This window comes from Haematobia irritans, chromosome 3 (genome assembly GCF_050003625.1).
Source record: "Haematobia irritans isolate KBUSLIRL chromosome 3, ASM5000362v1, whole genome shotgun sequence".
Classification (NCBI taxonomy): Eukaryota; Metazoa; Arthropoda; class Insecta; order Diptera; family Muscidae; genus Haematobia; species Haematobia irritans.
In genome coordinates, this window is record NC_134399.1 from 500,278 (window position 1) to 526,601 (window position 26,324).

A 26,324-nucleotide genomic window follows, 5' to 3' on the forward strand; every position below is an offset into this window, starting at 1 on the left:
GATTCCACCAGCGTACAAACCACACCAAACAGTGCATTTTTCGGGATGCATGGGCAGTTCTTGAACGGCTTCTGGTTGCTCTTCACTCCAAATGCGGCAATTTTGCTTATTTACGTAGCCATTCAACCAGAAATGAGCCTCATCGCTGAACAAAATTTGTCGATAAACACATTTCGAACCGAACACTGATTTTGGTAATAAAATTCAATGATTTGCAAGCGTTGCTCGTTAGTAAGTCTATTCATGATGAAATGTCAAAGCATACTGAGCATCTTTCTCTTTGACACCATGTCTGAAATCCCACGTGATCTGTCAAATACTAATGCATGAAAATCCTAACCTCAAAAGAATCACCATTTATATATATATATGTTAGGTGAAACAAATAAAAGAGTAATTGAAAAATATTTATATTAAACATTTATCAGTGAGACAAGTCTGGCGTACACATGTACATATATTGTATATATGAGACCTTTTGTTTATATTTATCTTAATGCGAGTAAGTGTAAACATTGCATACGACCATGAGTGTGTGTGTGTGTTTGTGTGTATAAATATACGCTGAATAAATATGTCCTGGGTCTATTAAATTAAGAATCCCTCCACACATAACCACACACACACACACACATGTATATCTACAATCTACAATCGTCTCCGCATTATTATATATCCCCATTCATACAATTACCTGTCCACCCACCATGGTCAAAATATCAAGAAAAGAGAATGAGGTAAAGAGTGTCATCGTGAAGAGCGCATTAATGAAATTAATATTGATGCCACAGTGATAACAGTCGCAATTATCTATAGATGTATATGTGTGCGTGGGAGAGTGTATATGGATCTGGGGGTATCGTCTTTACAAATCGCCGAGATTCAATTGTTCAGATTGATATGATTTAAGTAATTAATTGAAAAATGATTAAATGATTGGATTTAAATGGACATCATGGTATCGTGCATTATACAGCCCACGTTGGCGAGACATACAAAGAACGTGTAATATATATGGTGCTTTCTTAATGAACATTTGTGTCATTTTGATGGGGAGAAAAAGGATTTATGGACTGAATATTAGGAAAAGGTTTCTTTTGTCTTTCATAGAAGACTGTATAGAGTGCTTAAATGAAACATTTGTTTGCAGATTTAATTTACTATAGTTAAATTAAACAAGGCAAATCGAGTCAATATATTAGTTCAATAAAGGATTTACACTGGAAATAGAATATTTTTCTTCAATTAAGGCATTTTACTACATCGATATTTAAGATACTTAAATTTAAAAGACGCATATTCTACCCAAAACAAAGATTTTATAACCGCCTTTCTAAAGCAGATGTTTTAGTTGTGCAAAAATCGAACATCGACGGTACACTGAAAAAAATATTGTCGTGAGGTCAAAGATTTCATGTCTTTAAAATACGAATGCCAATTTTGCTTAGCATAGAAGACGAATTTCTCCGATATAAATTTTTTTTCCTTGTCCAAAAGTCGATAAACTTTTCAATGAAGTCGTATTGTCCTTATAATTAAGTGATATCACTTAAAAATGGGTATCATAACATGAAAGAAAAAATGTTTGGGCTAAGGTCAACTTGACTTTAGTCATTCAGAAAAATTCTTTAAATTTAATGAAATTGTCTTTAAATTTGTTGTCTTTTTGCATCTTGACTACAAAGCAAAAAATCGTTCAAATATTGGGCATGTTTTTCAACACTTTTTTTTTAAAGACGTTTTTACTTGAAACACAGCATAATTTCTACTGGAAGTCAAGTCTTAATTTGGAAAATAAAGTTGTCGTTAACTTGTTTTTAAAGGACTTTGATAGCATATGAAGAAAAAAAACTGAAAAAGCGAAAAATTCAAATTTGCTTCCTAGAAGCAAGTACACAAAACCCAAATTTAAGAGAGAATTGTGTCTTAAAAGTATCCTTACTTGTATTGTCCGCTTCTTTAGCTCTGAATCAATACCAAAATTTTTAAAGTAAAGACTAAATCTTTGGAACCGGGCATGCTTTTTTTACAGTGTAATTTTAAAATGGTTATCTTTACATGAAAGAAAATTCCATTGAACAAATCACCCAGCTATTTTCGATTTTTTGAAAATCTGAAATACAGCATAGAAAGCGACATGAAATTCGACGTTTGAATATAAAGATAAAACTTAGATATAAAGATGAGAGCATTCGAAGATACACTGAAAGATGATTTTTTTTTTCTTAGACAAACTAAATTTTCTTTTGATTCCAAACAATTTACTATTGAAGTATGTAAAAATCGTCAGACAAGATCGTTGCAACACTTGTCATAAATTCGAGTTTATAACAAAAGGGAATTCCATTTGTCTAAAATTTAGTTCCTGAGGAAAGCATTTATTCTTTAAAGACGCTTTTTAGTTGAAACATAACATAATTTCTACATTAAAGAAGTCTGTATTTGGAATTTTAAGTTGCGGCTGACATGCCAAAAATTAAAATTTCTTTCCCAGTATCGAATGACTGTGTAAAGTATCCCTAAGGCTCGGAATCAATACCACAATAAGGCCAAAATCTTTAGAACTGGGTAAGCTTTGTAAAATTTAATAAAATATTAAAATTTACTGCCTGAATGGCATTGTTCAATAAAATACGAAACAAATAAGCCAATCTGCTTTAACCATTAAAATCTCCATTCGTTTGACTCATCTAAGATAGGTGACTAGCTACTGAAAATTTCCTTTATTCGCAACAAAATAATTTGTAATAATAAAACCTAGTAATGTTTTAAGCCCATTGGTATTATATATAACTATACAATACTATAGATAATCAAATAATATCATTTAAATACCAATTCGTATATAGCACATATATGAGTTAATAGTCAACATGGTTTGCCACTCATTGAGTTTCATTTACTCTATGCCACCTTTCACCTTTAACCTCATACAAATCCCATGACACGACAGGCTGAATTTGTCATGTAGTTTGTATTCAAAATAAACAATTTGTTCACTCTTTTGTCAATTCACACTGTACTGTATGAACCTTACAAAACCATTCACTCTTACTACTGCGAACCGCATATGTTATCCACACCTTCCATACCTCTGCACTGCACACATCTAGCGACAAATGTTAGAGAATTACTATCGTTTAGGCATCGATGACAATACATACATAACTAAGTGATACATACATATTCGCTTTCATCTATCATTTATTTAATTAAATGCATGCGATATGCATCAGCATGTCGCCACAAACAAAGGCAACAACAACACCAACAATTGTTTTTTAATAATTTGTGACAGCATTGAAATCTTCTGTAGTATGCTGCATGGAGTTGGGAGTATCCAATTCCCATAAATGTAGTTGTTTGCAAAATTTGTTGCCTACATTTAGGAGGAATTTTTCACAATCAAATTAATATCGTCGTTGTTACTATGGCTGTCGTTTTTTATATTCTTTCTGTTGGAAAGAGAAAAACTTCAAAAACATAAATAAATCCGATTTATTTATAATGGTCACCTGGAGTGTACGTTATTATTGCAAAATAATAATAAAAAAAAAATTCCTTTGAGAATATTGTTGGTAATTATTGCGATAGTAAATCTGACATTTGAATAGAATGTATTATAAAAACAAAAAACAGTGCACTAGCTGTTCAAACAAAGATGTACTTTTGGACAATGAAAGATTGGGTTATAATAATTTCTTCATGTACATTTCTGCCATACGAGCCATTGTGGAATATAGACAAGCGTAACTCCGACCAATCTTACAAATTTTACAATCACCATTCAATAAACTTTAAATACAGTGAAACCTCTCCAACTTGGACACTCTGAAAACCGGACACCTCCCAAACATGGACAGTTTTCTGGGGACGTTTGCTATATTAACACATTGAAATTAACCTCTCAAACCTGCACACCTCTCAAAGAAGGACACAATTTAGGCGACCGTGGGTGTCCACCTTTCAGAGGTTTCACTGTATTCCGTATGATTGTGACTGTATACAATATTTTCCACGTATAAAAATTTATTCAGTTATATGCCCAAGATAAATGCATATTTATTTAAGGATATTTCCATGGCAATTCATACAGTATGCTTCACTTCTTTTCATTTCTCCAGCGAAAAAAAAAAGAAATGAAGCATACTGTATAGCACTACAAAAGGAGGCCATGTCCCTTGCATACGTTTTGCTACACGAGTATTTGTAGTGGAATTTAATATTTTTCAAAATTATTTCAATACTAAAATTCGCTTGTTACCATATTGGAGTTTTGCATAAAGAGGAAGTCGTAGTATTTTCTTTCATTGTCGGCTATTCGAGAGCTCCAGTTTCCATAGCATTGTTTGAATCAGAATTCATTTGGCTTCTGCACAAGAGAGTTAGCGAAAGCCTTGGTATGTGTACGGGAACCCTGCATACTTTAGATGACTTGCAAGGAATTTCATGATCATTTTATTGCTTGCTGGCAGCTAAGGTTGCATATCTTATACGAGGTAATATTTGTATGTCTATGTTCCAGTTCTGGGATTCTATGACTGAATTGTGTCAACCATTGCTTGGAAGTTATCTTTGAGTTACTTGGAAATTCTTGGCAATAGACGACATGCTCTACACAGCATAGCGTTCTGTAGACATCATTTATGGAATGGAGTTTGCCCTTGTACATATTCAAGTGTACGGTATTAAATTAACAAGATTCCTGTTAAAACAAACCATGTGTTTCTATGTCTTCCAGTCATATGGATACATACTAGGATGGATAATCTTGCTTTTGGTCGTTTATTTTCGAATTTTCTACAAATTGAATTTTGAGACTATTGAAAGCCATTTGAACACATTGAAACGAATAGTTGTCGCCTTTGTCGCATTGGCTTTTGGTTTTATAAGAGCATTTCCGTTTCCGTGCCATGGAGATTACATATTCCCATGTCTCTGAACGTGCTGAAGACACTGAGCCATGCTATAAGTTTTCTGTTTGAATTAAATTCAATAATATTTACTTTGCCATTAAAGCATTTAGAAAATCTATTATATCCTCCTGCTGCGTTGAAGTGAATCGAGAAACAGTTTTGTGGCATTTTATGGCAGTTTCGTTTTGTATGATTTTCTTCTCAATAAAAACCACAAAATGCCAAAGCCAAATAGTTCTTCAATCGCTTGGTCTCAATTGTTGATGCCACAGTTGGAGTTGGGTCTTATTAAGGATCAAGGATTGGCTTTTGTTTTATTCATTGCGAGTGTGGTATGTAAGCCCTTGAATGTTTAGAAATGGACTAAGAGAATGCATTTAAGAGGATTTATTTGTCAAGGAATATTGACATTCTCAAAATGAAGATAGCATTCTATTTTGTGCCCAGTTCAATACTAAAATAGGATATCCTTAAAGCTCATTTTGTTCTAGTGCAATTATTTAGAGATTCATGAACTTGACGACGATTGAAAACAAAAACAACGGGAAAGCCAATTTCATGAAGTTTATGCACCACTCATCTAAAAGTAATAAATATCTTCATTATAATATACAATTTGGTCTAGCATATCTGGAATACTCTACATGTCTCGTACAAAGGGACTTTGGGTTCTATTTCTGTCGCCTAACATAAATTTGTAGTTTTGTAATTTTTTTCTTAATATCATTGAATTGGAAATTATTTTGCTATTAATTCCGTACCAAGCGCATTATTCTAAGCACTCCCTTCTTTATCTTTCTAACATATTTAAGTTTCCCATTTCAATTGAAGAATCCATTTTCACTTCTATTTCAAATTTCCCCATACGATTTTACAAACTTTTATGAAAAACATTCTTCACTCCATTTTGTATAACCTTTCATCTAAAGTCTAGTTATCCTTTGAAATGTATGAGTATAAATTTTGTTTTATTTTTATGCTCTAAAAACACAGAAGAAAAAGGGCATATGAAATGAATTGAGAAATTTTATACGATTAAAATACTAGATGACAAACAAAATGAGGTTAAAGAGCCCATATGTTATACTGATATGAAGAGCAAAGGAATATAATTTAACACGGCTCGATGTGAATATGGGTCATTCTAAAATTAGAATGAAACATCACTGATCCCAAATGTGAGACATCAAACATAGGTGTTGAGTGTTTGTGATATGCCAAATTTCAATATTTAAAAAAAAAATTCTATAAAAATACAAATATTTAAAAAAATTGTATAATAATACAAAAAAATCGTCAACACACAAAATAAAAATTCATACGATATTTATTCTAAGTGAATTTGTTGAAATACACCTACAGAAAAATTAAATCAGTCAGTGTAAGATGATAAATTTGTTTAAATTTTACTCACAAATATAGTCAGACTTGGTTTTTTGCTGTCAGATCTGAAAAAAATCTACATGTCTCTATAATACATAGATCATGAACATGTAACAAACAAATTAAGAGAAATAATCGTAAGTCGTAATACAATCAATTGGAATTTATATCTGTATCACTTCCAGATTTGTTCCAAAATGCTTCATATATACTTACTGTCATATTTCTTTGTGATATAGCATCATAAGTAAAATTGATGCAATGAGAAAATAAAAAAAAATAAAAATACTTAAACGTTTGTTATGACATTTATAAAAAAAAATCCAAGGAAATTTCCTCGGCCTCTCCTACCCTGTGTACGCCACAAAACAAAAGCGCATACTCACACCTACATTCTTACATTGATAAAAATTTTCCATATTTTATATTTTTCATCACATTTAATGTTATGAATATTATTTGAATTCCTTATGACATATTCAATGTTCATTTTCTCTCAGCAGCAAAACCAGGAGACAAAGGCGCTTGTCTACATTTTATCGCGTTCGTTCTAAAGTTTTGTTTCGTATAGAGTCATGCCAGCTAAAAGCTTAGAAAATATCATCATTTGTCTTCCAAATCATGTTTTGACGATGGGAATTTTTCACTTGTTCGTAGTTGAAAGTATGTCATAAATATTCATTAATCTATGTATTTGCCAAAGTACAATTTCAAATTATTTCCGAGGCAAATGAGAAGGCACTGTGATTTGAGTCATACATCTATAGAAATTTTAACAGAGCAAATAAACTTAAATGTAGTTTTCAAGATGATGGTCAACTGACAACAGTTTGCAAACTAATCGACAAAAAATCCGCAACTATAGTGCTTTTAATACCCTTCTTAGGGTGTAGGAAAAGTTGAATTTGTCATTTTTGCTAAGGATAAAGAGGATATATTTTTCAAACTCTGTCATAGGTTAGGTATAGCGGCCGCCCATTATTTCAGGCTCACTTAGACTATTATTCAGTCCATTGTGATATCACTGTGGTAAACTTTTTTATCAATGAGTGCTCTCCGATTCCATGTTTTAGCTCAATGACAAGGGATCTGCGTTTTATAGCCGAGTCCGAACCTTTGAAACACTCTTTTATATCACCAGCAGGGGGGATAAACCACTACTGAACAACTTTTTTGATGTTAGGCCGTAACCGTAATTGAATCCAGGATGAAAGGCGGGTATGCTAACCATTGCACCACGGTTGCTCCGTGTAAATTGGATTTTTTTCAATTCACCACAAAATAGAATTTTTGCGAGTTAAAACTACCAACATTCACATCCCTTCCACTATTATTTTCATTCCATTTTTTGTAACTTATAAGAACACTTCAATCTTTACCTATATTTGATAAAGACATCCAGTCATTTAATAAAATTGTTTTCTGATTCCACTGTGCACTGTGCAATCGTCTATGGTATTCTCATTCCTTCTCCCAGGGATCAGGTGGCAGGAAAGAAAAATAACATTCTTAGACTCGAAGACCATCCGAGGGCAAGGGAAGTGATTTGGCGGCGGTTTACAAAGTAAAATTATTTTTTATGCAAGTTTTTTTCTGGTGTTTTGTATGCGTAGCCGAAAAGCCTTTAGGTATTATGATTTAGCAGGCTGGGAGCGAGTTCGATATAAGGCAAGCGGCCTGATTTCTTTGACAAATCGCTGAAATAAAAGTGTGGGGAATTTTGAAAAGTAGGATTATGTCGTCTGTTATACACAATGCCAGAGGCTGTTCGCTGTGTTCAACTTTACGAACAAATCTTCTTTGCGTTTTAACACATTTGTCCGCAGAGTATTTCAAAAGGCATTAAGTTAATAGAATTCCGAGCAAATATTTCAAAAAGCCGCCATAAACTTGTTGTTCTCTAAGAAAGTTACAAGCCATAAATATTTGTCCAGTAAAGTACTAAAAAGTATGAAACTAAATAAACTGACCATAATGATGTCCCACGAGCAGGTCAATTGCTGAGACATATATCTATTAGAATATATAGAAGTAAGTGGGCCAGCCATGGAAAAAGTGTAGAAAATATTTATGTTAAAAAAGAAACTAATAATAATGTGCTATATTAAGTAATTTTCAGCAAACACTCTCAATTTCCCTGTTAATAAGGTGTTTGGCCAAATTGCACATAAATCAAAGTTTACTGCAATATTAGCCAGGTTTTAGGTGTAGAAAGAATCTTCCATAGAGACTCTTCAACAATTAAAATATGGAGGGACTTTCTTAGTACAGTTTGAGCAAACAAATTTAAATTGGATTACTTGTATATTTCATTCATCCTGAATAAGTTGTTGAAATGGAGAATTGGCCAAAGATATAGTGTAATGCTTGTGATATTTCCAATTATCTCTAGGCTTCTCTAAATGTTTCGAAAAATAGTGTGAAATTTCAATGGTGCAACACATTGGAATGTACTTTGATTTCAAGGGAATGTCATATCAAAACTTGTCAGTTTTATCACATTTCCCATAAAGATCAATATCGTGAAATCTTTATAAAGGACACAAACAGTGCATGTTATTTTGTGTAATATAATAAACACTAAATGATTGTCGTGACCACACTCATAATTGTTTTCTATGTGCGTGCATGTTTTCGCGAGTGAAGTTATAATTGAACCCACTCCAAACAAGTTATTAACCTGTCTGCCAGCGAAGGCAATACAAAATAAATTGATATCAAAATGCTGTTATCATATGCAAAATTTTCAATTCTTATTCTTATTATTCTGGGTTAATTGAAATGTCAGAAAACATCAACAAGTAAAATAGCAAATAAATTCTATGCCAAAGAAAAATATAAACAAACAAGCCTTTTTGGGGTTTTACAAGGGAAGAATATAAATAAAGGCACTTAAACTTAGTCCTATTTTTTTAGCTGTCAAAACAAACATTGAAATCAAATGGTATTTCAAACAATTTACAAAAAATCCAACCAATCTAAATCCCAAGAAATGGAAAGGTGTTAGAGAATTGCTATCTATACATATTTTTCTTTAAGATGGTCAGAAAAAAAATACCGCGACAACAGCCTTAAATAGCTTACAGCATAAATTAAATTCAACAGTTTGTTAATAGCTAAAATGAAAAATAATATCAGTCTTCAAAAAATGTTAATTAACTACAGCAACTGAAATAACACCACAAATTGGTTTTTATTAGAATTCCATGAAAAGAAATGTATATGGTTAATGTGGTTCTAGTAACAAGCACCCTAGCCTTAAAGTAAATGTACATAGTGATTTTCTGTACTCTTTGGGAAAAGATAATTAAATCTCAATTTTTGTGAAAAAAATTTCCCCAAGTCAAAAAATACTTTCATGCAAATTAAGGGATAGCTTTTGTGTAAAAGCTAATTCTTCCATCGTTTGCTTTCAGAGAATTCATCATGCCTTTGCTTGCGAGACGATTTTTAAGCATACCACCATGCTTCATAACTACTCCTAAAAGTATACTCTAAAAAATTCTGTTAGCGATGAAAAGAAAACGGGACCAGCCTTGCGATGGGAATATTCATTTTTAAAGCTTAGAAGTGTAGCATTAACACACATACACAAGAAAACAAATGAAAAAATAAAGAGATACCATGATATTAAGCTAAAAATATGTGATAGGAGAGGAAGGTAGGTATGTAAGTAATAAGGGCTTGCCTACAACAAATATACATACCACATTTATTTACAGTATGAATATGCAGCGGTTGTGAGAAATGTTAAACAATAAAAACCAGAAATCATATTGGCATCATTAGTTGGTAATTTATCAAAGTCAATTTAATGAAAAAGAAACGTAATGCTTTTTTCTAATAGCCCATACGGAGGGAGAGAGATGTGGAATACACATAGTGAAGAGCTATAACTCCAAGGGGAGTTGCGAAAGGGAGTTTTAAAGAACTCATTGAAGTGATAAAGCTAAAAGAGCAAAGCCAATGAAAGCTAAAGAATATTGGAATAGAGTCTGTACCACTTGTCTCTTGAATTCAACCACCGGAAGATTTTAGGATGCTGAGATTTCCACATTTGCCTTGCATCCAGAGTGTATTGGGTTCAGTCCCAGACTCTGATTCATATTGTTTAACTTCTTCGGCAAAAAGAAAAAAATATCAGATGGAATTAACTTAAAATATATTTATGCAAAATACGATGAAATTCATTACTCCCTTTTTCATTACTGTTTCGATTTCAGTTTAAAATCGTACGTTGACTACACTACAGCAGTAGCTTAACAAACAGAGGAAAAGTATGATTTTCAAATTGATTAGGGTGAAACCTTCAGACGGTTAGATCACACCGATAAGGAATATGATAACCTCAAGCATGTTTCAAGAGCACCATGTTACTTTTTCACGGCGACCATGTAACATTTTTGTCGAAAAACTATTATTTTCTTGTCAAACAACATTCTCTCCGAAATCAGATACATATTTTCCGAGAAAATAACATGTTTTTGACAAACATGTTACTTGTATCCCGTGAAAAAGTAATATTATGCTCTTGAAACATGGTTGAGGTAATCATATACTTTCTCTGTGTGATGGACGATTGATCCGGAACTGCCACATTCCTCATGATCATTAGAGAATCTATATCCCAGAATAAATTTCATGAACTCACTAAACACACTGTGAATTACACTCGAACCTACCGTAAACAAGGTTCATTTTCGGTAATAAAATTGAATAAATGAAAAAAATAAGAAAAAATTATATGGTTGATTTATCAAATTAAAAGATAATAAAATAATTGCTAGAGTGTGTTCATTCAAATTCGCAAGAAACATATCAACACTCTAAAAATGCATTGCTTCTGGTTCGCTTCATATAATTATACCCTCAATTGCTTTAATTTACTTAATTGCCTTTGGCAAAGGATGGATTTAAAACAAATCTCTGGAAATGCAATTAAATTGCATTCTGTGGAACTCGTTTTTTTTTCTGACATCCGCATATGAAACCCCAAAAAGCTTTCTATGTAAATTTACACAAAAAAACTGCAAAATTTAAAAAATAAAATAAGAACAGCAACAGCATTACATTAAATAGTTGCTCGAAAATATGAAATGAAAAAAGTTAAAACATAAAAAACAGGTCAAATAGGATGTCCTGTAGCATCATTTTATTTAAACTGTTGCTATGTCAGAATAGAAGAATGTTAAGGACATTCGATGTACAGGGTTGCAAACATATTGGTCAGCCATAGCAACTGGTCCGTATGCGAATAACCTCCTCCCCGTTTACCTATAACCCACTAGGAATTACAACTATAGCAAATTGAGACAAATAAACAAAAGTTGCATGCCTGCTATCTTTGGTTTAATGTTGTTGTTGTTACTTCTTTTTAATTGCAATTATATCAGCAACAAATGGCATGGAATGAAACTGCCACACCAACGCCAGGGGTTTAATACCCTAAGTATTCATGACCAATGGTAAATCTCATCACCAACCAAAAAAACTCCAGCCAGTGAACCATTCTACCAACTAGGCCAATGAACACAAGACAGACAGACACCCAGTCAGAAATCTATCGGATAAACATGGTCATGGATGCTGCAATCGGACACTTTAAATTGACATTTACAACCGGCATGGATTGTAAATGAAGCCGATGCTACTGTCCATTACCATAGATTCGAATACCAAGCACCGCAATGCTTTTGCTTTTCCCATACTTTCGGTTGGTGTGAATGAGTGTGTCTGTGGAAATTGGATGTTTTTGTTTGAATTTAAGCAACCCATTTGGGGTTGAACGTGACCCGCATATACCAATCGGATGGATGCAAGAGAAGATGTTGTTGTGAACAAATGCTTGCATTCGATAAAAGGGCTTTGTAGGGAAGACTTTAATTTTGATGTTCAAAGCCTTAATGTAAATGCCTGTAGAATAGCCTTAAGAGATCTGAACTACAGATTTATAAACATCAAAGAAAGGACATTAGAATAGAATAGGAAGGACGGGAAAGATAATGGTCAGTGGTAAGGAAATAAAAGGATTTGTCAATCAGTATTTCTTAATGTAGACCAAAAAACTTAACTCACGATAATTCTTTTATCTTAGAGTCCATTGAATATATATATCTGAGTTCAAGCGAAAATAATAATAAAGCAAGAAATTGAAACGTTACTGGAGTAAGAGAAGATATTGAATGTCATGTTTATACCAATATCTGAAGCTAAACACTGAAAGAAGAGTTTTCTTTTCTGAGGAACGAAAATTTAGACATTTTTTTGTCTAAATTACCGTTCCTCAGAAAAGAAAACTTTCTTTTAATGCTTAAAAATCTCTATAAGAAAATACTTTATAAGACAAAGCAATTTCGCTTGTCCAAAAATTTCGTTCCGGAAGAAAGTAGTTTTTTTTGTTGTGTGTAAATGTTTGAAATTGCTCTCAAAAAATATTATCGTAAGGCCAGGGATTTCGTGTCCATAAAATACAAATGCGATTTTTTTGGCAGAAGACGTATTTATTCTTGTCCAAAATGGGCATCTTAATTTCAAAGAAAATTTCATTTCACTAAGATCAAATTTGCTTTAATAATTCTGAAAAATTCTTTAAAAGTAATCTGTATTTTACTACAAAGCAAAAAAGCGTTCGAAAATAGAAGATGTTTTCAACAGTTTATATTAAATACATTTTTTTACTTGAAACCTAGCATAATTTCTACTTGAAGTGGAGTCTGAATTTGGAAAAACATGTTTTTGAAGAACTTTAAAGCACATGCAGAAAAAAATAAAAAAATGGAAGAAATTAAAGTTTGTTTCCTATAATCAAGTAGGCAAAAATCTAATTTAAAAAATAACTATGCCTTCCTTATTTCAATTTTCCGCTTCTTTGTCTCTGAATCAAGTAAAAAAATGTATATTAAATACATTTTTTTACTTGAAACCTAGCATAATTTCTACTTGAAGTGGAGTCTGAATTTGGAAAAACATGTTTTTGAAGAACTTTAAAGCACATGCAGAAAAAAATAAAAAAATGGAAGAAATTAAAGTTTGTTTCCTATAATCAAGTAGGCAAAAATCTAATTTAAAAAATAACTATGCCTTCCTTATTTCAATTTTCCGCTTCTTTGTCTCTGAATCAATACCAAAGTCATTAGTGTAAAGATAAAATATTTGGATCCGGGCCTGTATTTTTTTCAGTGTCCTTTGTTTATTAAATATAAATTAGGTTTCCTTATTTTTTCTTAAACGAATAACTATATTACTATAGATTTCACATATTTATCAATTTTTATACCATCTTGAAAACAAACGCATTGTCTTTTATCCTTCCACAAAATCATCACTGCAATAACTTAAATATTGTATTTATTTATTTTATCCTCGAAAAAAGTTAAATTCTACCATTGCACAAGAATTGAATATTCAAATACCCCAATATCATTTCCCAATGGAGCTTTCAGAATATATTCAGAGCACAATATTCGAATTGGGCCAATACCACCATCAAAACATCAAGCGAACACAACGGCCAAATAACAATAAATAACATTTCAATTTTCTCTATGAATTCATTCATAAAATAATCACAGACTTTGCATGGAGGCGTCCAAAGGCAAAACGAGTCGATGGGTTAAAATATATACAAATAAAACCATCGAACCATCGAACCATTGAAAATAGAAAAAGACTTTCACTAGACCAAAAAGGATAACCATTTCTGTGTCATTTCTTTGGCATACCCACATTTTTCTCCCAAAATCACTGTTTGCTTTTCGCTGAGCTCACGCGTTTTAATGTGCCGAGCATACGCCTTTATTCTGTTAAATTGAATTTTTGTGTATATTAGTTGGCAAAATATGGAAATAATCGTTTGTTGAACTCGAACACTGAAATGAAGTGTCTGTGGAATTGATGCTTGATTAGTTGAGGGAATATATCAGAAGCTGTTGCTTTACTTAGCTTTATTGATATTTGGAAATACCAAAGATATGATGAATATAATTATGAAATTATGATGTAAATAATAGTGATAGTGCACGTACTTTAGTATACACAGAAAGGAAGTTCCGCAGTTAAACTAACGCTAAATTTATTTCATTTTTATTGCAAAAAAATATTTGCTTGTAGTTAAATTTTATTATTTTTTTCGAAATTTTCCAAAGCCTAATGAAATTTTACTTGTTTAAGTTCAAGTCTCAAACATTTTATAAACTAAACGAGGATATAAAATTTCCGTACACATAAGTTCAATATGAACTAAAGCAAAAGAAAACGTTCGTACGATTTCCAAAAATAGTGGAATGAGCTACTGTATTAGAGAGTCCAAATAACAGTTTTTTTTTTGAAAAGTCGGTTTTCGGTTTATCCGAAAAAAATTTTTCAACCCCGGTTTTCGGGTTTTCATTTTGCGGATTAAGCGGATAAAACCGGTAATATAGAAATTAGTGAAAATGAGTTTTAAACACTCATTTTATTGTCAAAACAAAAAACAAGAATTCGAAATCGTCGCAGGAAGAGTGGTATACACTGAAAAAACAGTGAACCCACCACGAAAGAAAATTTTAGTTAATTTTAGAAAAAATATATTAATTTTAGAAAATTTTAACTAAACTGTATTAGAAACGCAGATGTCACGCCGATTTCACAAAACTAAGTAAATAATTTTCGACAAATTCAAGAAAATTTATTAGACATAATTCATTTTTTTCACTTGTTAAAGAAAATTTCGAAGTTTGAAGGAAAAATTGGAGTTAATAATTGCAAAAATGTCTTTAGTACCATACGAAGTTCATGATGGGCTCATTACTGGTAAAAATTTAAAAATTTGAAGAAATTCTGAACTACTTTGTGGGAGACCCGAGTTTAGTTAATCTTTATACTTCATTGGGGTATAATCTTTTCCTCTATTTTAGTTATTTAACTAAAGTAAGCAAAAAAATTATTAAAGGCATGGAAACTTTATTAAAACGTAATAATTCCATGAACTAAAATAGAATTAAATCAGCTTTAGTGAAATATAGGGTTCACTTTTTTTTGAGTGTAGTAAAAAAATATTGTGTGTTACTCAGTGAAAACATGTTGTACGTAGTCAGTTCTTTCTCATCTGCAGCACCTCTTTACGAAAAGATCGACTTTCTGAAGAAACACATGACAAAGTAAATAGAAATTTCATGAAAATAAAGCAAATCGGTTAACCCATAATCAATAGTTTTCGCGATTAACCGAAAATGAAAATTTTTTCACTATCCAATTTCGGTTTGTGTAATTGAATCCAATAAACCGGTATCGGTTTTGGATACCCTGTATGGTACAAATGGTCATGAAGTTGTCTTTTTGAAGACAAATAAATGTTTGCTTACGGTAGCCTCTGCCACATTTGTTCGCAACGAGCATTCTTTATCCTCAAAGGAACTTCGTTAGTCTAAAATTTCGTTTTCTAGAAAAGAAATAAATTTTTTGCATGCACCTGAAGGAATAAAAATATTGGTGGAGGTTGTGAAATGTTGTGGCAATATTAGTGTCCTGTTTATTTAATCAGATAATGCTGATACAAACACAAATAAAGACTATTTCCCAATCTCCGGTAATTCTTTTTTATCCTATAGATAAAAAAGCTGGTCGTCCACAAATAGTTTCCAATGTGCTAACATATTAAGAGTTGCGAAAACGGCCAATAGCCCATAAATACGGATATGCTATAGTAATAAACGTCTATGTTCCCAAAGAATGCTAGCGCGATCAAAGATGGCTCTCAGCATTAATGTATACCAAATTTTAAACCATAATTAATTAGTACATTAACGGCCATTTTCATGTAGCTCCGTTAGGCTTTAACTGCCAGTTAACAGAAAGTAAATTCCAAATATCTTCTCTCCGGTTAACTTTAACTGAAAAATTTTCGACAGTTAAGATCCTAACTGGCATATGGAGTATATACGCTAGATGGCAGCTATGTCCATAATACGGTTTAAAAGTTCGTTAGTTAACGGAGCTTCATGAAAATGGGCGTAAATGTTATTTGTATTCGACCTTTTTAATTGTTCAATGTAAATCAATAAACTATCAGTAGATGATTTCGATCTTGATTTTTTATTAACTTACACGATTAATTAAAATAAATCATACGACCCATAGTTATAGTGTTCATATAAATCATACGCATCATAGTTCCCGTCCATATAAACTACTCCTCCAGTGAAATACTTCAATCCAAAAAAGTTTATAGAAAGTCCTTCCTAATCCTTAAGGTCTAAGAATAAGCATTTCAATATATTTTGTTCCCAATGCATTTACTTAATATTAAATAATTAATATAACACTCCCACTCTCCAACTAACTATGAACAATGTTGATGAGTTTTATATTACATGAATACTTCTTTGCCTCGTTAACTTTTATGTTTATTGGCTACATTAGCATTGGCTCACATGACCAAGCATATTATTGCTAAATGCATGCTCTAATTATTATTTTTCTTCCTTACAAAAAGTTACACACCCTCTGTAGTGCAAAAACTATATGCACTAAATGACATTTTCCCCCGTTCTTGTGTGTATATATGAATATCATATTAATAAAAGCTGCGCGAAGAAAAAAGGGTTGAAAACGAAAAACTTGAGTTACATGCTGGCATATACTTGTATTCTTGATACATGCACGCAAAGTAAATATTAAATGTTAAAAAAAATCTATTTTGAACTAATTAAAACTATAAGAACTAAGTCAAATTGAAGGTAACGTAGTTGTCTTGGGGGCAAAGTTTTCCCAAACACCTATCTATCCTCTCAAGTAAGCGAAAGGAAATTGAAAATGAAAGTTTTATGACGATAAACAAAGTAGTAATAACCACCTAAAAATGTCTAAAATAAGTTCAATGCAGGAATAGAAAATATTGAAAGATAGGATAGGATATATACACAATTAAATTAATGACAAGCAAAATGAATGAACAAACGTACTAAAGTATTTCTATAATTTAATGGCATTATAGCTTAAAATTTCAGTCACATAAGAACTATTTCCTAACATTTTATGGATTGAGTTATAACAAAGATGATCTTGAGTGCGGAGGATCATGTGAGGCTCAGATATAAAAATACTCCAATTAGGGGACTTAAGCCCCTCAGCAATGAAGAAAGAAAATAATAGAAGGGTATTTTCTTAACTTTAACCTATGTTGTACATTCCTTAATAATTATTGCATTACCATATCAACAACTGCCATTGTAAATAGCCTATATCAAAAATTCTATCACAGCTTCAGCAAAAGAAATAGACATCAAGTGTTTTTCGTTTTTTCTTCTGAAATTGACAGGCGTAAAGCATTTTTGAAATCTTCTTCATTATTCCCAAAAATCCACTCAACATACACTCTACCACAAAAAGACTTGGGGATGCATGTCTTTGTGTATGCCATCTACAATAAAAGACATGTGTTCACAAATACATTGTCCAAGGATAGGGCTTCGTGTTTGATGTCAAAATTGTTGTTCATTTTTTGTCATGTTTTGTATCATCATGAGTCCTTATATATCTCTCACATGAACTAACTAACCAAGCACTCACAATAGGCCATTTCTCCACTTTATCATGTCATCTAATTTATAGTAGGTATAATCAGGATTTTCCTAATGTCATAACCTGGGGTCTATGATTGCCTCAACTGTTTTGCCTGGAGAACATATTTTGACGTCTGTGCAACTGTGTATTGGGATGAATCGTAAAGGGTCCACATGGACGGATGAGTGAGTGCAAGGTGGTCAAACTAATTTACAGTCGACAATTTTGGGTAAATGACTTTGTATGTGGTTGTCTCTGCACCCTACTACAAATGGATTAACTCCAGGACCGGTGAAGTACTAGTTCCTGGTGTGTATGGGCCAGTCCCACTTCTGGCCGAAACATATGAAAGGGACCGGTTAAATTTACACTTTAAGACACGACGTGGACTCATTAAAAAGGACAAGTCCTGGGACAGTTTAGTAGGACCTCCTAAGAACCTGTTTCATTTTGAGAATTCAAAGTGCATTTGAAATAGGCTTTTGAAATATTTTGAATAATAGATTATTCTAATAATTGTAAATCAGTGGCAATTTGCATCAATTTCATGTAGGGCATACATTCTAATTTTTCCGTGGGTCATAGACCCCTAATTATCCCGTAAGGCATAGACCCTAATTGTTCCTATTGTTGCATTAAAATTTCCCTGGAATATTATAATCACTACAGCGGTCATATGCCCCCATCGTTTCGCTCTATGAATACATCTCCGCTGGTCTCTTTCTTGACTTAGATAAAGGGTGATACGGTCAAAATTTGGTCTAGGAAAAACGCGTGTAAATCGGTGAAATCGTTCATTTAAAAAATCAAATTAAATTTCTTTTTCAAGTTCAATTAGTATAAAATTCAGGAAAAATATTCAGTTAGGCCTTCGCTTTTCCAAATCCGAATTGCCGGGCCTCACGCTTGACACCTGCCATCAGATTTTGTACAGCCACCTTGTCCACCTTCTTCGCCGCAGAAAGCCAGTTTGACTTTAACTGCTGCTCGTCCTTAGCAGTTTTTTTGGTCTTCGTTAGGTTCCGCTTGACAATAGCCCAGTATTTCTCAATTGGGCGGAGCTCTGGCGTGTTGGGAGGGTTCTAGTCCTTGGGAACCACCTGCACGTTGTTGGCGGCGTACCACTCCATGGCCTTTTTACCGTAATGGCAAGATGCCAAATCCGGCCAAAACAGTACGGAACAACCGTGTTTCTTCAGGAAAGGAAGTTTATTCAAACACACTTTCACGTAAATTTCTTGGTTGACAGTCCAGGAAGCTATGAAAATGCTGCTTTTCAAGCCACAGGTACAGATGGCTTGCCAAACCAAATATTTCTTTGCGAACTTTGACAGTTTTATGTGCTTGAAAATATCTGCTACCTTTCCCCTTCCTTTTGCCGTATAAAACTCCTGTCCCGGAAGCTGCTTGTAGTCGGCTTTGACGTAGGTTTCGTCGTCCATTACCACGCAGTCAAACTTCGTCAGCATCGTCGTGTACAGCCTCCGGGATCGCGCTTTGGCCGTCGTATTTTGTTTATCATCGCGATTTGGAGTCACTACCTTCTTGTAAGTCGATAGTCCGGCTCGTTTTTTGGCTCGATGCACGGTTGTAGACGATACACCCAGCTTATTTGCGGCATCTCGGAGAGAGAGGTTAGGGTTTCGCTTGAAACTACCGGCAACTCTCTTTGTCGTCTCAGCGGCTTCCAGTTTTCGATTTCCCCCCGATCCAGACTTCCTGGCTGTCGACAAACGTTCCCCAAACACTTTAATTACATTTGTAACGGTTGATTTGGCAACTTTTAGCGATTTTGCCAGCTTTGCGTGCGAGCAGCTCGGATTTTCGCGATGCGCGAGCAAAATTTTGATACGCTGCTCTTCTTGCTTGGACGGCATTTTACAGCTGAAGAGTGAATTCCAAAATCAAAATAGGAGCAACATTCTACACACACACACCTTCAAAATGAGGGGTGTTCAGGTTTTTAAATGCAAAATTGAAAGAAATGCGTCAAGTTTATATTGACCAAATTTTGACCGTATCACCCTATAGGTCAGGTATAAATCCAATCGAAAAAAAATCATTTAATCCCGATTTGGGACAAAATACCAAAAACACATTTTCTACAAATCCTCCGTAGGGTTCTACGCACATATCTCCAAGAGTAGAAGGGAACTTTGTATAGAATGTTAAAGAAAATATTTTTATTAAAGTATACAAATATTCAAGAACCTCCGTGGCTAATTTAAAATCGATGTTAAGATGCTAACAAACATACATTTTTTCCCAAATGTATTCCCTAGGATGAGTATAGCAGTCCACTATTTGAGACTCGCTTAGACTATTCAGTCCATTGTGATACCACACGTGGTAAACTTTCCTCCTATCAATGAGTGCTGCCCTATTCTATGTTTAGCTCAATGACAAGAAGCCTCCTTTTTATAGACGAGTCCGAACAGTTTCACATGTCACCAGCATTAATGAGAGGGGGAAACACGGTGGCTTCCTTCATGGTCTCTATATAAATTAATTCCTCACAAATTTATTTGATGTGAAATAGTCTGGAAATAGTATTTTGTTTTAAACCAATTCAAACGGTTCACCCTATGCTAAATAGGCCTTTGTATATACAGAACATATATTAAATTTACCCATACCGCACATGTTTTTAATATTGCGCCAAGTGTTTTTTTTTGTTTTTTTTGAAAGTTGAGTGGTGTTCCCCACAATGATTGTCATTTTCATATTGACTATGATTTGCTCATCATCAACAGCCGTGTAGCAACATCATTAGCATCATGACTAACAGCAGTGTCATCCAGTTTTTCCACAAACACTTACCATTCGAATCATCCCATATCTAAGGTTCAGGAAACATTTTTATGAGAGATTACAGTAATTATACTGGTGATATCATCGGATGGGACATCTGTGTATGAGTGGCAATAATCATAAACTAAATAACATTTACGTTTCCTCCTACTTTGGGGTAGTACAACTCATGATGGTCATTAAATAACAACGACTAGGTGTCTCATATCCAAAATATACTCTAGTCCCCACCCGATACACACCCCCCCATAATACCATAAGGACTAAAAGAAGCTTATGTTTTTCTTTATTTTTTCGTAATTAATTAATTATTAACAAACTAATTTGTTTTCCTGGTCCATCATATAGGGATTTCCCCTAAGTTCAAACGATTTGATGAAAAATTGTTTTTTTTTCTTCCTGCTACCTTGACTGTGACGGATACTAAGCCATAGTAGAAATATTTTCTAGACCCACGCAGAAAATACTTTTTTTGTGTTGTATTTAATTTGATTTTTCTTTTAATTAATGAGTGAAATTTCATTTGCAGAACCTTCACCACTCTATGATAACAATCATTATCATGAGGAATGTTTACGCTGCAATTCCTGTGGTCTGAATTTGACTGGGCGGAACCAAAAACGGGCCAGAAGATTCAAGGTAAGTTATGGTTTTAAAGAAGAAAAACATTCAAGTGATTAATTTTTAATTAAAACTAATGACCAACACAAAATTTCCTTAATTGATAAAAATATTTAATAGAAGTAATCTAGGCATAAACACTGTAACTTTTTGAAATAAATTTAAATAATAACTAAGGCGATTTGTTTGTCCAATCTTGAAATATTTTACATACACACGTATTTCGAAATTACAATTAAAATGGGCTTTAAAGAAAAGTAAATTCATAATTGAGCATTTAAAGGTCAACAACAACGTTGCCTCTTTATTATTTTTGCAGCCCATGACTGTATCTTTTTTTAAGCAGGCATTTTCCCCCCTAAAATGGGATTTGTTACTATAATTTCTTATACTTTGTCAGTTGTTTCAGAATAGCTTAGTTAGTCTAGGTGTTATCTGATATTGTATCATACGCTCCAAGGGACAAACTATTGATATAAATTATTCGCACCCCTGGACAAAATGGTAACACCCAGAAAAACTTTGTTATTTAATATGTGAAAATGTCATATGTGAATCGATTTCAAAATACATAAACAAAGCGAAATAATCTCAATTACTGTCAAAATCTTATCTTAATAGCAAATACATATTTTAAAATCCGCAAAACCCTTTCCTTATAAACAAAGATTGCCACAAAATATTATGTTAAAATGAATTCTTATCATTCATTCGCACCATGGGCAATAAATTAATTATTGTTACTTATACGCCCTCTAGTTCATAAATTTTATATAAAAATATCTTCATACTGTGTAAATTAATTTTTCCTAAAATTTTCCCTCCAGATCTAAATAATGAATATTTTCTTATTCTTTTTAGAACCATATACTCTGCGACCTGCATTTTGCAGACGTTGCCCTCATGGAGTGTTCCGATTTTATGCAACAGCTGAGAAGCTTTAAACCCCAATCCTTAGGATGTGCTGTTGCGCGTCGCAAAAGTTCAACAACATTAATATTTCCACTGCCACCACAGGCATGTTCAGGTAGGTTTATAAACAGCCCCATTCCCACAATATATAATGTGATATCCAAACCTACACGTACGAAGCTGCTATATGCAAACAAAACGCAAACATTCTTTGGTTGAAAAATAACAAAAATTCTTTGGCTGACCTGAGATATTTGAGTTAAAATTACGCTGTAGGTATTCTATTACACATACATGCCCACATTATGGGCAACATGAAGGCAATGGGAGTATTTTTATTTTTTCAAAATACAAAATGCATAGTAATTGTAAAAAGCTTCTACAAAGGGCAGGAAATCCAACCCACCTTTGCCATAGGAAAACCTGATACCATGTTGGGAATTCCTTTATTCGACCAACTCTGTAGGGGGTTTGTAAAATGGAAAACCGAGAAGTCTGAAATCAAACTGTTATTTTTATGGGGGGTACAATCTAAAATTTCATGTGAAATTATAGGTCATTGGTAGGAAAAGAAGAGAGAGAGAGAGGTAAGGGTTATCAAAGCCTACCACCAGCAGGGACCGTCATTTGCCATAATTATGATTTAAATTACAAACGAAGATGCAAATATTCATATTGTCAGGAAATTTCTTATCAGCCACCAAAGGACAAAGATATAGCACTAGCTTTGGGTAAATATTCTCAAGGCAATAGACGCTGGAATTCAAATAAACGAACACGGACTACATATATATTTACACAAACCCACAGCCAACTCCTTCCGATGATGGTCTCATATTTTAAGGATAATTTACAAAATAAACAATTTTGCAAAAGCTAACAAAGGCAAATGTTCCCAACTTCTACACGCATTCATACCACTACACAAACACACACACACAGATGATACCAGTATATTCCTTACTAGAATGGAATAGCAGACAAAACTCATTATATAAGGCACTAGAAATAAACTATAAGTATGTCTATAAGTATTTCAGCTCTTTCTATATACCCCCCACCACACAAGCAAGGACGAAAGAGGGCAAATTACATCCATATGGTATTATGATTATTATGTTGATAGTAAAGATTATTTACTTAAAATTAAAATATAATGTTAACCATATGCTACACACCAGATACAATTAAGAAAATAAGGAAATGTAAGAGTCCCATATTTTTCCCAATATTATTTGTCGTTAAGACAATACCATCCACAATTAAAAATACGAAAAGAATGAAAATATAAATCATTCGCATCATAGGCTCAAATTAAATGTTATTAATTATACGCCTCAATGGAAGTCGAGAAGGGCAATTGTATATGTAATAATTAAAAGATTTAAATGAATAACAATTTATTACTATTATTTGCATGTGCAATATGTGGAGAAGACCTATCCACAAAGCCATTTAAGGATTAATAGAAATAAATTAAAATATATCATAGTAAAATTTATATTGTATTAGTACTTAATATCTAAGAGTTTTAATGATATTTGGGTAAATTTGGGCGTTTGCTATATTGAAAATATTTAAAGCCAAAGTATCTATAAATTATTATATAAATGATGTCATTATAAAATATTTATATAAATCCATTGATATAATATAAACGGGAATCTATACTGCACTATATTTTACCACACTTTAATTGCATCAAAAGTTGTCATTGATAAATGAGAACTATACGAAATTGTCAAAAAATATGTATGTAGGATTTCAATCCTCCAAAAAAAATGCCACTGACACGAAATTTATTTTATATTGCGTGCTCAATCATTTTTGATAACTATCACAAATTTTTACTGGGTGCCAGTAAAAGAGAGCCAGAGAGAGATCAAATTTGACAATTGAGATATAGAGAAGAGGGAGAGTGTAATAAAATAAATATGAATATGTTTATTGTTTTAATTGGTATAAAAGCTGTAAATTAGTTTATCGTAAATTGGTACTGAAAGGCGTTCGCATATATCTTTGCTAAGTTTAGCAAATAGAGTAAAATCGATCCTTACTCTCTTACACTCAAAATCCACATTTTTCGAGATTTGAAATTTTATAGTAATTGAAATTCAATAAAGGGAACTGATGAGGATGTGGAAATCCGAAACAGCCAACCATTTTGGACAAAATTTTTGCCTTTCCATAACATTATAATAAATAATGAGTAATGAGTAATGATAAGCTCATATATATCATTACATGTACTAGAGGACAATAATTTACATCGTACAACAACAGTCTCGAATGCGCATCATAGATGATCAATGCATTTTTTATGATTACATGACATCAACTATTTTCAGAAATTTGCACTTTTCCTAGAATGGATTTAGCTTTTTTCGACAAAATTTAAATAATTTGTACAATTTTATTAGTTCTTACTCTGTTTTTAACCTATCTGAAACAAAACAACTTAAATTTCCCAACTAAAAATATTAAAAAAGCGAGTTATAAAAATTGAATTAAAAGAACTTCCTGTGTAGGTAAAATAAAGAAAATCTTTGGAGTACACTTTTAAAATTGTGACTTTAAAAGAACTCCCATTTTTTTTGCTGGGTAGCTATACATAGCAATCAACAATACCAGAGATTTTCTCTAATCCATGATAGATTAAAAACATGTTTGTACGAATTTATTTCGGCATAAGCCGGCTATCATGTAAAACCTTTTTTTTGGAAGGTTCAAGTGTAGTTCATTGTTGGGTTTAATGAACTGCCTGAATTTATTCTGATAATTGGTTCATAGTTTTGCTGCAAGTAGAGGATGCTGATGAGGAATGTGGTAATTCCGAAACGTGCGTCCATCAAACCATCTTGCATCGTATTCAGCGTATCTAAATTTATTTGCTCTAAATTTTTCATGTTTGTATCTCTTCTAGGAATCTGTAGCAAAGTTTTCCAAAAAACTTTAAACTCCTGTACTGAAAATATTGAAAAACAGACTTAGGCTGTTATGGGTTGTGACCACAGAAATATGCTTTCAAATTCAAATAAACAAAATTCACTTTGAGTCTTAATGTTTGTACCCAATTACTCTGGTACAACAATCGAAATCAGCCAATATATATGAAAACCGTATGGATTTGGAAAACCATTAGATTATAGATTTTCCACGAATTATATCCAATTAATATAAAACATTCAACGCCCCAATTCATCACAGTATTATTAATACTTGTATGAATTTTTGGCAAATACTTGCAACATTTATAGGCTTTCTCTTAGAATAGAAAAAAAAGCACCTAAAGCCTTTAAGAATATCAATCATATCATAAACATTTTATCTTTTTTTTACTTTTGGACACTCCCTGGTGTAGGAAAATTACTTGATATATGAGACAAACAAAAGAGGCCATTCATCTTTTAACCTCTTAATTAAATCTATTTCTTGGTTAAAACACAAAAATATTACCCCTGAAACGCATTTGCGACCCTCCTTCAAATATTGAATTTCAACAGGGCTCATCTCAAAACCATTGGCCCTGGTCCGTGATGATAAGTCGTTTCAAAATAGATTATAATAAAATTTGTTACGGTATTTCCATAAAACATATTCCACAATGGATATTATGATTTACGTTACATTTCTGGTAGTAAGATTTTGCCATTGTCTTTGCTGGTTGCTGGTCTTCCTGCCTGAATGCCTACTCCAGTGCCATAAATAATAAACGAGCCTTAAAGCAACGTTGGGGGAGGGGGGGCCAGGGGGAGAGCAGCATATTGGTAGTTGTTGGTTTTCGGTATTTCCATATTTTGTCACGTTTTATGTTACCTTCATGGCATGTGAGCCAGTATCCATTCATCCAGGCAAACACATACACACATATTTATTGACATTGGCAGTTTCCCAGAGTTTCATAAGCAAATGGACAAAGTTATCAATTGTATAAGGATGCTAACAAATATTGCTCCTTTGGTGTCTCCCTTCTGCGAATCGCCAATGTCTGAGCACAAAGCTCAGCTATTGTTAAGTTTCTTAGCAGCCATTGTTTTGTATCGATTTGCTACGTGTCCTGACACATTTCTCTAGAATTTCTTCTCTTGTGGTTGCACGGCTCACCTATCTAAACAGGTAGAGATTTCTGTCTGCTGTTTT

At 32.9% G+C, this 26,324-nt stretch overlaps 1 protein-coding gene across 2 annotated transcripts in view; it reads left to right on the forward strand.

Annotated features, from left to right (window-relative positions):
- Positions 1 to 26,324, forward strand: part of rsh (Rap GTPase activating protein radish) — a 119,690-nt gene that overhangs the window by 27,620 nt on the left and 65,746 nt on the right. For both annotated transcript variants that reach the window (XM_075300041.1, XM_075300040.1), the window contains exons 7-8: positions 21,181 to 21,290; positions 22,134 to 22,299. In XM_075300041.1, the coding sequence (XP_075156156.1) occupies positions 21,181 to 21,290; positions 22,134 to 22,299 (276 nt within the window). The remainder of the gene's footprint in view (positions 1 to 21,180; positions 21,291 to 22,133; positions 22,300 to 26,324) is intronic.